The sequence below is a fragment of the Lissotriton helveticus genome, chromosome 5_1 (assembly GCF_964261635.1).
Source record: "Lissotriton helveticus chromosome 5_1, aLisHel1.1, whole genome shotgun sequence".
Lineage (NCBI taxonomy): Eukaryota > Metazoa > Chordata > Amphibia > Caudata > Salamandridae > Lissotriton > Lissotriton helveticus.
In genome coordinates, this window is record NC_136065.1 from 35,210,817 (window position 1) to 35,226,112 (window position 15,296).

Consider the following 15,296-nt stretch of genomic DNA (forward strand, 5'->3'; position numbering starts at 1 on the left):
GAGGCCGCTCGGTGGGCGGGGGAGGAATATATACTCTCCCCCGCCCACCACAAGAAGGACGTGACGCGTGGGACCCCCCGGGTCCTAAAGAGCTGGGCTGCCCCGTGTGCCTTCCTGTGGCACTACGGTGGCCGCCCTCTTATCTGTGTCCCCTGCGGGGACGTGTCGGTCAGCCTGCAGAGGAGGCAGTCCACCTGCTCTGACTGTAACATGAAGTCCCAGCGCAGCCAGAGAGGGGCAGACGCACAGACACACCCACTGCACACAGAGCGGGACAGACGCACAGACACACCCACTGCACACAGGGAGGGGCAGACGCACAGACACACCCACTGCACACAGAGCGGGACAGACGCACAGACACACCCACTGCACACAGAGAGGGACAGACGCACAGACACACCTACTGCACACAGGGATGGACAGACGCACAGACACACCCACTGCACAAAGAGAGAGAAATGAAACTTACCTTCACTTCCTGCGTTTGTGAATCATGGCGGCGGCAGCTCAGCTCGGGAACCTCAAGGAAGAGGCCACTTGTTCCATCTGTTTGGATTATTTCACTGATCCGGTGACTATCGATTGTGGACACAATTTCTGCCGCTCCTGCATCACTCAGAGCTGGAAGGGGAGAGATGGAAACCTCTCCTGTCCACAGTGCAGGGAAATATCTGGGAAAAGCCTCCGACCCAACAGGCAGCTGGGGAACATGGTGGAAATGTTAAAACAGTTTCATCTTCCCCCGGTGAAACCCCAAGGGGAGAATATGTGCGAGAAACATGAAGAGAAACTGAGACTGTTCTGTGCAGAGGATCAGAAGCTGATATGCTGGGTCTGCCGGGAGTCCAAGGAGCATAAAACTCACTCAGCAAGTCCTATAGAGGAGGCTGCAGAGGAGCACAAGGTACGTGCGTGGGCATGCATGGATTCCAAAGTCCCAGTGTGAGCCCCATTGAGGAACCTGCAGAGGAGCACAAGGTGTGTGTGTGTGTGCGAGTGTCCTGGAACGACAAGTGAAGATCACAGGGTATGTCTGTGGAAATTCAGGGATCACAAAGTCCCTCTGCTCTGTGAGCCCCATCAGCGAGGCAGACTGACAGCGGGAGCTCTGTGTGACAGTGTTCAGAGGTGACAAGTCATGCAGTGCACCTCATACAGGAAGCTGCAGAAGAGCACAAGGTGTGTGTGTGAGTGTTCAGGATTCACAAGTGAATACACTACTGAAGGCTCATAGAAGATGCAGTGTGTCTAGGTTTTCAGGGATCAAAGGCACCTTGCCGGTTCCACAAATATTGTATTGTAATTCCATTTATATAGCGCTTACTACCCCTGACGAGGCGTCAAAGCGCTTTTTTGGAGGTAGCACCCTACTCCGGATCCCATAAAGGATTAGTATTGAATTAGTATAGTGAAATATGAAAAGTAATTTGAGTGGTGGGTAGGTTAGTCAGTTATTTGGATTCAGAAGGATAGCGGAGGGATAGAAGAGGGAAAAAGGTTTGCATTTATACAGCGCTTGTTAGTGTTGAAGCGCTTTTTTGGTGAGTAGCACGATTTGGAACCCACGATTTTGAAACCATATTAAGAAATTGGAAAAAAATACATAAAGATACATTTAGTTTGCATGCTCCCAAAGAAAACAGAATTATAACAAGCATTTACAATGCAACGGTCTCGCCTTTGCAAAAGTTAGAGCTATTGGCATTGTAAATGACAACATTTTTATTATGTGTTGGTTTTGCAAACAGATAAATAAATGGCATTGTTATTTACAATGCCAATAGCTTAATCTCTCGAAATGCGAGACCTATTGCATTGCAATGCAATAGGTTGAGTATTTACGCGAGTTTGAGCTATTGACTAATAGCAACGCGTTTATTTATGTTTCAAAAACCAAAACATAAATAAAATGTCCCTCACACTGCCCTCTCTCACACTGCTCTCTCTCTCACACTGCTCTCTCTCCCTAGAACACACATATGATGTCTCTCACACTGCTCTCTCTCTCACACACACTGCTGTTTCTCACACACTGCTGTCTTCCTTACACACAATGCTGTCTCTCACACTGCTGTTGCTCATACACACTGCTGTCTCTCACACTGCAGGTGTGGATTGTGGGTTTCCAGCTCATATCTGGAGGGTGGGTGCTGCTGCGTTTAATGGGTATTGTTTTTACATACTCCCCAGGGCATTAGTGGTAGCTTCAGAAGCTTTTGTTTTGGGGGTAAGGGATGTTGGGGGTCAGATCTCAGCCCAGAGCCCCGACCCCTCTTCATGACCTTGTGCCCTCGTGCCTCGTAAACGCAATTGGCTTATGATTTTGTCCCTTTATAGACACATCTCCTATAAGATCCTCCCCCCCAAACTCCCTCCCCCCATTGTGAAATGTATCTGCAAGTTGGCATGCCTGGGCAGTAATTTTGTGGCAGTCAATGGATCACTGCAAAAATGCAGCGTACAATTCATTCATTTTCTAGTCCACTGCAGGCAGAAAGAGGATAATACAAAAACTGAGATTTTGCACCTGATTCACATTTGCATACTACGGCTAAGAAAATAGAAATAATTGCCCATGCAAACTGAGCTTCACACACACACACAGAGCCACACAAACAGAGCAACACACACAGAGCAACACACACCAGAGCGCCACACACACACAGAGCCACACACACACACAGAGCCACACACACACACAGAGCCACACACACACACAGAGCCACACACACACACAGAGCCACACACACGCACAGTCACACACACACACACAGTCACACACACACAGAGCCACACACACAGAGTCCCAAACACACACACACACACACACAAAGAGCCACACACACATCATAAACTACACACAAAAAAGGAGTACCCCTCCCTTTATAAGGGTTTAATTTTAAAATTTCCGTCCCCTCACTCCAGTAGAGGATATGTGAATACCTCATCCATCCTGTGTCAGTGACTCGATATAACTATAGGCTGACCCTTTCCCTTTAAAACTTCCTCCCCTCCTGTCCCACCAGAGATTACCTAACAGCTCCCACAAGGGGTTCCTCGCAGACTCCCATCCTTATGAAGCAACGGCGAGGTAGATGACTTATTCGGTGCACCAGAAAGAGAGGCGTGACTAACATTCGAAGCCGGATTTTGAGCCACATTTCCTTTGCGGGCTGGCTACATGGCAAATTAGCAGGGAAGAAGAAAATGAGCTTGCTGCCTAGATGCTGTGATATTATTTCTACTATAGGTAGCGAGTGACTGAGCGCTAAATGTTAAAAAAATGGCCATTAAAGGTTACATTCACACACACCATTGAAAACCACGATGTTTGTAAGAATAAAAGCATGGTCATAATAAGACGTAAAACATTGGGTCTGTTGTATGGACTAGCTAATCTTAGGCATGCATGTGGCTCACTTCAGCGTGTTGTGTAAAATATTTTTAATGCCAACACGAGTATTCAATGAGGTAGCAGTTCAGGCGTGCTCTGTTTCGTGTGTTTTATAAGTTGTCTAATGCGTGCATCACAGCACGGCATGGCAATTGTGCGAATGTTTTTGAGATACGAGCAAGCTCTGAATGTTTGGGGAGTGTGGGAATCTGTCTGTGATTTGGCAGACAAAAAGAGGGAAACAACAACAGAGAGGAGAATGCAGGAATTCAAGGAATTCAGAGGGGGTGGGTGGATGTTTGTAGAGGGAGAGGCGCTGAATGCCGTGTTGGGGAAATTGTTATGGCGTGAACAGGGTCAACGCCTTTCTGTGTTTATCCTTTTGAGCCGCCTGACCTCCAATTCCACAGACTGGTAGAGACAACGAAACATACACTCTGTCACAGGGGCACAGTACACGCGCACATCTACGAACTCACTACACGTATCTTTCTACACACAGAGATAAACACAAACACTCAAGTACAGAGACCTGCACACACAAAAGGTACATGAACCGCTCGTCGTACTAGACAAACATATGTAAACTCACATTAGTAAACAAGCATACACCAACACACTCCGTGTACCAATAGTCACACACAGCCACAGCCTGAATGCAACGCTGTAAATATGTCTCCTATACCTGTATTAACCTATTTCTTGCACCTCTTATTTTATATTTACCTTTTTTGTATTTGTTACTTGTTAGTGTGTAATTCTCCTTATGCATCACACTTGGTTCTTTTGTAAAACGCTCCTTTACTTTGGGTAAAGTCCGCGCTATTTAAACTGAATTAAATAAAAAAAAAAAAAAAATGTTAGAGTTAAAATGCACACAAATGCACGCGACCATGCTAACGGTCACTTTCAATCAAATACAGGCAACAGAGACCAATACAAAGTCTTGGGAGCACAATCACACACATCTCAGTTTGAGAAGACCCTCACAAGAGACACGACCAGGCGCGGGCAAAAACTCGGGCACAAACACACACATGTTCACGTGTAGCAGGTTACCGACTTAATTCCGACTCAGAGTGCTGTTTCTTTCACCAAAGGGGAAAGGTTTTCGTGGCATTTAGCAAGTGCTAGCGGGATCGCCTTTATGTGCATTACCAGCATTCTGAAAGCAGGCTGACAAAAAACGCAACTTGTTGGAGATAGCATGTTGTAAGTCTGCGTTTCCCCAAAAACATGGAATGGCGGAGATGGAGGCGGCTATAATGGGGAGTGATAGTTCGATGTGGAGAGCCCTTGACGGCTCCCGGTTGGGCCTTTCTATCCTACAAGCCAGTCCCCCTACTGGAATTAGTGTATTTTGGAGCTTAGCACCACAGCATTAGCCGTGCTGTGGAAGAAGGAAGGTCACAATATGTTTTGGGTTAACGGAACACATCGGAGTTGAGCAGCAGTACGAGCATGCAGCCATATCAATTAAAAATGAACATTATTGCTTAATACCAAGGAACCACTTTTAGGAGCTGAAGAGTTCTACAGCAATTATGTTCAGTCGCGGCTCGCAGGGGGGACATCAGGGGGATGGCGGGGGGGGGGAGCGGGGAGTTGAATATTAAACAAGAGAAAGGGGTCCGAGCTGGCAACCGGGAGAAAGGAGCCGAGGTGGTGGAAACACCACCATGTTTCTCCTAGGCGAAGGAGAACTGCACGGTCATTTTGGATTCGGGGGCGTGTTTTTCTTTCTCTTCTCTTCCCATTGGCTGGAATGTAAAATTCCAGCCAAAGGGAAGAGGAGAGAAAGAAAACAGAAAGAAACGAAAAAACACCCCCGAATCCCAAAAAGACGGGGCTTAAACGGACAGACGCCCCCTCTCATCCAATGGCTGGCCTCCGTTTAGGAAGCAAGCCAATGGAGAAGAGGGGCGGCTTCAAGCCCCACTCAGTAAAACATAAGTTCTCCCCAGCGAGACTGCGCAAGCGCAGCCTTCGCTAGGCGGAGACCTAAAAGGAAACACTCAGCAGACGTGCAGAACGTAAGGAGAAAACATGGCATTGCATGAATACAGAGAAGAGAGATGAAGTATAGAAGTTTGAAGCATCTGTAACTTAGTTGAAAAGGGGTTGATTTGTTGTGTACGAAAAAATAGGAATAAGTCACTATAAGAGTGAGGACAAAATGGAAAAAGTGATGAGAGTAGATGGCCAAGGCGAAGACAGTTGCCAGAGTGAAGGAAGGAAGGAGTATTTTTTAAGTGATTAAAAGCAAGCTGTCAGACTCCATTGGAGCCGCGGGACACACAGGTTCAATTGACCTCAGTTGAGGGGGTTTGAGTCTGTTTGCCTCTTGTGTCCTGGGGCTGTCCTATTAAGACTTGGGAAAGCGAACATTAAGTACACCCCTTTGGCACTTACCTCGCAGCGTAGCAGATCAAGCAGCCAAGGCTTACCCAGGGAGGTGGTGGAGGGATAGAGACTCCTTTCAGAGTTTAACAAAACACAGCTCAATAAATCAACTGCTCAGACAGTGCTTTGTATCAGGAAACACACTTTAATCTATATCAAAATCATGTGCTACACAAATGCAGGGTTAATAATACAAAAATACTGTAAATCGTTCTGGGAAAATAAGAAAGCCAATATTGGTGATCGAGTGATTCAGCCCTGGTCCAAGGCTCTGCATGAAGAGGCATGTCCGCACAGTTTCCTTTTGCCAAACTGTGCCCTTCTTTAGTAGGAGAAGATGAAAGGCAGGTCAACACACCCACGTCTCTACCGGGTCACTAGGCCCACGCTGGCCCGTTTACGTCCTGGGGGCTTGTGTGAGTGAGTCGCCTCAAGACCCAGATGGGGCTGCAGAGGACATAAAGCAGGCATGGGCTCGCCACGACCACTTGCAGTCCCACTCTCACCTTCAAACAAAGCCGACCATGAACCCTTTCAACAGAGAGTTCCATGCATTTCAAGGGGTGCCCTTCACCTGACCTGGAGAGAACCCCTCAGAGCTCATAGGAAGCCCTGGAGCAGGGACTCAGGAGCTCAGTCCACATTAGATGCTTGTTTATCTATTCCCTCAGCACACCGGACCTGGAGAGAACCCCTCAGAGCTCAGCAGGAAGCCCTGGAGCAGTGACTCAGGAGCTCAGTCCACATTAGATGCTGGTGTATCTATTCCCTCAGCACACCTGACCTGGAGAGAACCCCTCAGAGCTCAGTAGGAAGCCCTGGAGCAGGGACTCAGGAGCTCAGTCCACATTAGATGCTGGTGTATCTATTCCCTCAGCTCACCTGACCTGGAGAGAACCCCTCAGAGCTCATAGGAAGCCCTGGAGCAGGGACTCAGGAGCTCAGTCCACATTAGATGCTGGTGTATCTATTCCCTCAGCACACCCGACCTGGAGAGAACCCCTCAGAGCTCAGGAGGAAGCCCTGGAGCAGTGACTCAGGAGCTCAGTCCACATTAGATGCTGGTGTATCTATTCCCTCAGCACACCTGACCTGGAGAGAACCCCTCAGAGCTCAGCAGGAAGCCCTGGAGCAGTGACTCAGGAGCTCAGTCCACATGAGATGCTGGTTTGTGTATTCCCTCAGCACACCTGACCTGGAGACAAGCCCTTCAGAGCTCAGTAGGAAGCCCTGGAGCAGTGACTCAGGAGCTCAGTCCACATTAGATGCTGGTGTATCTATTCCCTCAGCTCACCTGACCTGGAGAGAACCCCTCAGAGCTCAGCAGGAAGCCCTGGAGCAGGGACTCAGGAGCTCAGTCCACATTAGATGCTGGTGTATCTATTCCCTCAGCACACCAGACCTGGAGAGAACCCCTCAGAGCTCATAGGAAGCCCTGGAGCAGTGACTCTGGAGCTCAGTCCACATTAGATGCTGGTGTATCTATTCCCTCAGCACACCTGACCTGGAGAGAACCCCTCAGAGCTCATAGGAAGCCCTGGAGCAGTGACTCTGGAGCTCAGTCCACATTAGATGCTGGTGTATCTATTCCCTCAGCACAGCGCTGTGCCTGGCTCGAGGGTGTTCTGACACCTTGTGTATCAATCTACAGACACTCAAGCCACACTCTCCTTCCAAGTCTCCGCAGGAAGGCTGGATGGTGACAGGAGTATTTTATTCAGAGAATACCACAATGGAGAAGAAAGGGGAGAGAAGTCTTTCAGCTGTGCATGTGTCAGTCTTTGGTAAGGAACACCCCAGGTGAAGAGAAGGGCAGGTCATGGTCAAAGACTTACCCTTCCCTTCTCAAGAGGCGGCTGTCTCCTACCTAAGTACATCACCCATGACCTGCTAGAGGAGATACCCGAAGGAATACAAAGGCCGCCGCTGCACTTCTAAGGATAGAGGGGTCCCGAGTCATCCCACACAGGGACTCCCATAAGATTCATGAACATCTGCAATAAACACTGTACATCTGGCAGGCTAACCCCGACCTCTATCATACTTACAGTGGAGTTTCAAGATGGCGCCCCCGTCCCTACAGCCAGCCGAGGCGCGCACACTAGGTTAATTCTACTATGACCACATAGTGTCCAAATCCGCTGGATGCAACGAAGAACCCAGAAGACTGGTCAGACATGTCACACCAGCAAGACCAGAAGGCAATGACATCACTGGCGCAAACAGGTAAAAAGGCCTTTTCTATCCCCACAAATCCAAACACAGTCAAGAGCTGACGGTCGCCACTATGAAGAACATGCATGTTGCCCCTACCCCTGGCCACAGAAACGAGCTAAGCCACGAACTCTGAGCAGACGCTTTATGATGGCCAGGGCATTTTCAGACAAACAAGCAGACAACAGATTTCAAAGAAGCAAAAACAGTCTAGGAGTTTAAGTAAAACAGTAGGAAAGGGTAAAAGGGCAACACAGGTGAGAGGTGGAGAAACGTAGACCAGAGAGGACACAAGCTGGAGGGAAGAGTGAAACTGAAGAAGACGAGCAAGAAGTCACCAGATGCATACCGACTCGCTGTCCTAGAGCTGCCTACCACAGAGATGGGTTTTAGAGGGTTATTGATGATTAAGGAATACTCTTCCCATTCAAACCCTTCGACAGCAGCTCAAAGGATTTCTCACCAAAGTGAAATGGTTGTCCAAGAGCACAAGGTATGTGCGTGGATGTTCATGATTCACAAGTGAATACATTACTGGAGTCTCCAAAAGATGCAATATCTGGGTGTTCAGGGATCAGACACACCCTGCGGGTCCCACATAAATGGTTGTCCAATCGCACAAGGTATGTGAGTGGGAGTTCAGAGGAATACACAGCACTTAAATCAGCTTTTAGGGATCACAGGTTAGTCGCACCTCCTAGAAGAGGGCAAGGGACCTCTGTGATCATTGAGGGATCACAGTTCACTCTGTGGGTCTCCGCGGGTCCCTGAAGGGACGTCTGTGGTCACTCAGGGATCACCGTTCACTCTCTGGGTCTCTGTGGGTCCCTGAAGGGACCTCTGTGGTCATTCAGGGATCACCGTTCACTCTGTGGGTCTCCACGGGTCCCTGAAGGGACGTCTGTGGTCACTCAGGGATCACAGTTCACTCTGTGGGTCTCCACGGGTCCCTGAAGGGACCTCTGTGATCACTCAGGGATCACCGTTCACTCTGTGGGTCTCCACGGGTCCCTGAAGGGACCTCTGTGATCACTCAGGGATCACCGTTCACTCTGTGGGTCTCCACGGGTCCCTGAAGGGACCTCTGTGATCACTCAGGGATCACAGTTCACTCTGTGGGTTTCCGCGGGTCCCTGAAGGGACGTCTGTGGTCACTCAGGGATCACCGTTCACTCTCTGGGTCTCTGTGGGTCCCTGAAGGGACCTCTGTGGTCATTCAGGGATCACCGTTCACTCTGTGGGTCTCCACGGGTCCCTGAAGGGACCTCTGTGGTCATTCAGGGATCACCGTTCACTCTGTGGGTCTCCACGGGTCCCTGAAGGGACCTCTGTGATCACTCAGGGATCACCGTTCACTCTGTGGGTCTCCACGGGTCCCTGAAGGGACCTCTGTGATCACTCAGGGATCACCGTTCACTCTGTGGGTCTCCACGGGTCCCTGAAGGGACCTCTGTGGTCACTCAGGGATCACCGTTCGCTCTGTGGGTCTCTGCGGGTCCCTGAAGGGACCTCTGTGGTCACTCAGGGATCACCGTTCGCTCTGTGGGTCTCCGTGGGTCCCTGAAGGGACCTCTGTGATCATTCAGGGATCACCGTTCGCTCTGTGGGTCTCCGTGGGTCCCTGAAGGGACGTCTGTGGTCACTCAGGGATCACCGTTCACTCTCTGGGTCTCCGCGGGTCCCTGAAGGGACCTCTGTGGTCACTCAGGGATCACCGTTCGCTCTGTGGGTCTCCGTGGGTCCCTGAAGGGACCTCTGTGGTCACTCAGGGATCACCGTTCGCTCTGTGGGTCTCCGTGGGTCCCTGAAGGGACCTCTGTGATCATTCAGGGATCACCGGTCGCTCTGTGGGTCTCCGCGGGTCCCTGGTGAAGGTTGCCCACGCGCATTAGGTAAGTTTGTTAGTTGTGAGTTTCAAAGTGTGACCCGTGCAAGAAACTGCAGAGGGTCGCACTGGGCGTCTGTCAGAGCCCCGGTGTTTTCACCTCGCACCACATAAGCAGCTGCAGATCATCAGAAGTCCTATGTATGTGGTTGATTTGGGATACCACGATATACTGAAAGGGTTTCATGGGTAGTGCAGTGTGTAGCGCCTGGGCTCACATTTGTCGGTGTTAGAAGACTTGGGGGCATATTTACAGGGGCATTGCACCACAGGAACATCACTTTTAATGACGTTCCTGTGGCTCAATGCCCTGCTCCATATTTACAAGGTGGCCTTAAGCCACTTAACGTGGCTTAACGTCACCTTGTAAATATGCCCCTTACCGCAGCAGTTCGCAGCAAAGGGAGGGGCTATGGGTGTTGCTCTGGGTGTTCCACCACAAAACCCATTGCTTTTTGACGCTGCCCCTTATTTACAAGGGTGGTGTAATCATGGGGCAGCACCAAAAATAAGACCAGGGAAAACCTGGTCTTAAACAGGTGCAACGAGGAGAAATGGTTAATTTCTCCTCGTTTTTGCTGTTTCCATGTTTGCTGCATTCTGCAGCACAGACAGAAACAGGAATTCGCCATTAGTGATTGTTCATGTGCAGAAAGGAGTCCCTTCCTGCACATAAACCATCATTAAAAAATTTGGTTTTCCAACTTCTATATGTTCTGCATTCTTAAGCACACATAGAAATTACAAATCGCCATTAGTGATTGTTTATGTGCAAATGAACAATCATTCCCTGCAACGCAGGGACCCTTGTGGCGCTAGGCAGCTACATTTAGTGTCATCACTAGGGAAATTCAGGAGTGCACCGCATACTAATATACTCCTACTGAAAGAGACCCATCTACTAGGCAATAAAGCCTCATGTCTTGCCCGGTTTGGTTATGACACAGTAGATCACTCAGGGTTCACAGGCGGCTGTCGCGGAACGGCCATTCTGGTGCACCGCAGTAGCCCCTTCACTCTGTCCAAACTCTGGTCAGATCCAGGGGAACGATACACCATAGCGACAGGTACATTATATAGCAAAACAATAACCATAGGCAGCGTTTACGCCCCTTCCCCCTTTAGGACACACTTTCATTGACAAAATCACACCACTTTGGGGAGAACTCCCGGATGGCGTAATAATACTGGGCGTCAACTGCATTGAAGCCTTGTCAACCTTGGACCGCCGACGTGAGTCAGGACATAGGCACCAATCGGGAGAATCCAAACTCCACCAGCTACCACCACACCTGGGTGAAATGCCCGCCACGTTCCTTTCAGCAGTACATGGCTTCCTATCCAGATTTGACTACTTCTTCTTACCATGCAGCCACATACATAGGGCCTCACATGTCTATCCTGCCCAGAGACCTCTCGACCACCCCCCGCATCCACTTAGACTCCACATTGGGCAAACAAACTCCCCCTTCGGATGATGCTTGTCACCCTGGCGCCTCGGCGACCCGGGTTACAAAGACGTTCTCCGACAGGCAATTACAGACTTTCTATTGTCCAATTTGGGCACTGCCCCCTCCAGTGTTATACTGTGGGAAGCTCTTAAACGCCCTGTTCATGGGGTGGACATCAGCTTTTGCGCAGGGAAAAACGTAAGCGCCTTGCACAAATAGTAGACCTAGAAAATCCAAAGCTGCAGAGACCTCAGGCCCAATACCGCAACACAGCCTCCTCAAAGTACAACAACAAATCCATCAGCATCTCACTAAGGAGATGTATGAGATCTGGTTAGCGACCCAACATAGGATTCATCAATGGGATGACAAATCAAACAAAATGCTTCATCGTTTGTGTCAGGTGGCGATGTTCCCCGCCTCGGTGTCGGCACTGCGAAACGTGGACAGAGTCCTTTGTACTACCCCGACACAGTCGCCCAAGGGTTCAAGGGCCACTATGCCTCCTTATACGAGCAGAAGGAACTCATATTGCGTGCGACAATAGGGGAATTTCCAACAGACAGATCACCCAAAAATCTCCCAGACCACCTGCGCGACCAGCTAGATGCCCCCATTACCACAGAGGAACTCGGTGCGGCTTTATCCAACATGCACGCCGATCGCACGCCTGGCCCCAATGGCTTCCTTAGTGACTTCCTAGTGACACATGGCACAGCTCGGCCACATCTTTTGGATGCACTCCATGAGGCTCTGGAGCAGCACATCTTACTTCCGGATTGGTGCCATGCCGAGATAGTGGTGTTCCTTAAACCAGGCCAACCCCCAGAAGAACCATCTTCTTACCACCCCAACCTCCTCCTAAATTTTGGACCCAAACTGTTGGGTAAGGTCCTTGCTGACCTCCACACGTGTATCCACAAACTGATCCACCCCGACCAGGCCAGCTTCATGCTGCACCGGTCTACCCAGCACAATATTAGGCAGGTTCACAATGCGATTGTGAAGGCCCCGGAGCTGGGCTGCCCTGCGGCCATTCTTTTGGCCGATATAGATAAGGTGTTTGTTTCCCTGAGGTGGACATATTTTTTTCAGCTCCTCTGATCTCTCAACTTTGGCCTACGCTTTTTGTCTTACATACAATTATTACAAACAGAGCTCTCAGCCTCTGTGCGGGTAGCAGGCTTCCGGTCAGCACCCTTCCCAATACGTCAGTGTTTTAGGCAGGGTTGCCCCCTGCATTCATTGCTATTTGTGCTCGCCACAGAGCCCTTAGCTACATGGGTGCAGCGGGACCCATTAATTTGTGGGTATGAATGGTCACAAGACCGGTCCGACAGTATTGCGCTATATGCAGACAAGGTATTATTATTTTTAACCGATCCCGGATTTTCCTGATACTTTGGGTGTTTGGGGAGACCTCCAGCCTTGGAGACAATCCAGCGAAGTCAGTGTTATTTCCAGTATGGGGTCACCATGGGCACGTCTCTTGGGCTTCGCAGTTCTCTCACGCAACCAATGGCTTCAAATATCCGGGGGTCTTCATCTCGCCTTGTCCCACGATATCTTTGGCACATAATATCAATCCACGCACGTGGTTTGCCCAGGTTAATGCACTCCTTAACAATTTCCTATGGGGAGGGGGCATCGTCCGTGTTGCGCTACGAACCTGCACCCAGTCGACGTACTGTGGCAGGATTGCGGTGACCAATATATATGACTACTATGTGGTGTCTCACCTGTTGAATATCAACGAGTGGTCATAAAAACCTTGACCACTCAACCCCCACCTGCAGAACTGTCATCCAGCTCTGGCGTTATATCGTGAATAAAATGGGCTGGGACGGACGCATGATGCAGACAGCCCTGGAAGGGTACCTACCTGCGACCTGTCGCCGGACTTCCTGGCTTCCGAGCCTGGGACCTCATTGGAATCTCTACCCTGAGTGACATTCTGCTGGGACCCACTCTCAAATCGTTTCAACAATTACAGATAGAATTCCACTTGCACTGGACACAGTTTAACAAATATCTGCAGCTGAGACACGCCCTGACTCCTCTAATCTGCTCGCTGGGAGGTCTACCAGAATTTCACACCCTAGAGGGGCGTTTACTAATGGGGGATCTTGGCACGCATAAGATCTGGCAACTCTACCAGACACTGACTACCCAAACCACAGTACAAAACCCGCGTTGCGTGGGAAGCCGACATTTACGACCTTATAGACGATGCCTGGACTGAAGCTCTTTCTAGTCACGAGTTGCCACTATAACCGCATGTTACAGCATAATCCATGTTAAATACCTCCACTGAGCATACTCCAACTGCTCCCCCCTCTGGAGGATGGGCGTTATCCAGTCCCCCACATGTCTCAGATGTGGAGAATCGGAGGTGACCTTCCTACACAGAGTCTGGAGCTGTGGGGCAAAGTAACCATTTTGGCATGCCTGGGTCGGGTCCTGTACTGGCGTCTTCCATTCGATCCCAAGCTTTTCTTGCTTCACAGCACCGAGGGGATAGGGGGGAATCGCTATAAACAACATCTACTATTTTTGGGCCTCACACTTGCCAAGTGGGGCATTGCACAAACGTGGAAGGGTACCTCCCCTCCATCAATGGGTGGGTGGAGAAAGGCCGCGGACAAATGAATGGAGGCTGAAATCGCAGTATGTCAGGAGGGTGGTTGTCCACGAAAGTATGGTCTCACTGGGCAACATATCGCAGCATAGACTTGCCTTCCCTGCCGCCATCAGACCCTCCCTAAACCAGGCAATCCAATCAAACTGGACCAATATTTAGGTAAGATGAGTCACTCTGTCATCTAAACATGTACACCTGAACATTTTAATTATAGTGAAACATATAGTAACCTGTGCCAAGTTTAGTTATTGAGCCTGTATGTTCACAGGCAATGTTGTTGTTTGAATATAATTGGTACCATCTCATATAAACAGTATCCGAAATGTATGCTTCGAGCACCGCCCGCTATGTACCGTTAAAGTCAATAAAATGTGCTAATAATAATAAAACGACTGCACTCCATATATCTACACTTATTTCTTGCACTTTCATCTCTGCAGGTAAAACTTCAAGGGTGGCTGCATCTTCTGAAGAAAGAGGACAAATATTTTCAGGAGTCTAAAATCAAGGAAAAAGAACAGTATCAAACCATGAGGGTAAGTGGCTGCAGTGAGTGCTGTGTCTCTGTGTGTCTGTGTATGTCCCTGCCCATGTCTTTTTGTGATCTCTTAGAGTTCAAGAACACAGAAACTGATGAGTCACCCTACAAACTGTGTCATGGTCCCCAGCAAATGAATATACTGATGGGAGTCACTGCACTTGGATATTGGGGATGCAATCAGCCAAGGGTTCATCCTAAAAAATCAAGAATTACTTTTCTGATCCTAAGGAAGTGCCTACACACTCACACAGTGTGTGTTAGAGTATGTGAGCACAGGTGTGGCATTATCTGGCTAAGAGTACGTGCCAATGTGTGTGTGTGTGTGTGTGTGTGTGTGTGTGTGTGTGCGTGCATATTTGTGTGAGTGCATGTTCACACTTAGACACGTGTCTAAGTATTTCTTCAAGTATGGATGGCCACGTAGTTATTTGATGGAGTGCATACATATCTGAGCATCTCTATATCTGTCTGTTTTTTGGGCTTGGATTAGTGCTTGTGTCTGTCTGCATATGCATATATAGGTTTTGAGACACAGAGTATGCAAATACATGTGCGTGTCTATGTGCATGTGTGGTTGAGGGTTATGTATGCTTTAGTCTGCATTTATTGGCTGTGGGTTTGTACTTACGTATGTGGATTCTTCTATGGGTTTGCGTATCACAAGGTCTGATATATGCATACGTCTGGAGTTACGCAACCATGAGATTTTATATGCATCTTTGTGTGAGTATATATATGTATGGATGTGTAATTATGTGCCTGCA

General features: G+C 49.2%; 1 protein-coding gene across 1 annotated transcript in view; it reads left to right on the plus strand.

Moving 5' to 3' along the window:
• The first annotated feature begins 392 nt into the window (after positions 1–392).
• LOC144754107 (E3 ubiquitin-protein ligase TRIM39-like) overlaps positions 393–15,296 on the plus strand; it is a 116,012-nt gene continuing 101,108 nt past the window's right edge. The window contains exons 1-2 of the mRNA XM_078641672.1: positions 393–907; positions 14,432–14,527. Of these exons, the coding sequence (XP_078497798.1) occupies positions 497–907; positions 14,432–14,527 (507 nt within the window). The 5' untranslated portion in view covers positions 393–496. The remainder of the gene's footprint in view (positions 908–14,431; positions 14,528–15,296) is intronic.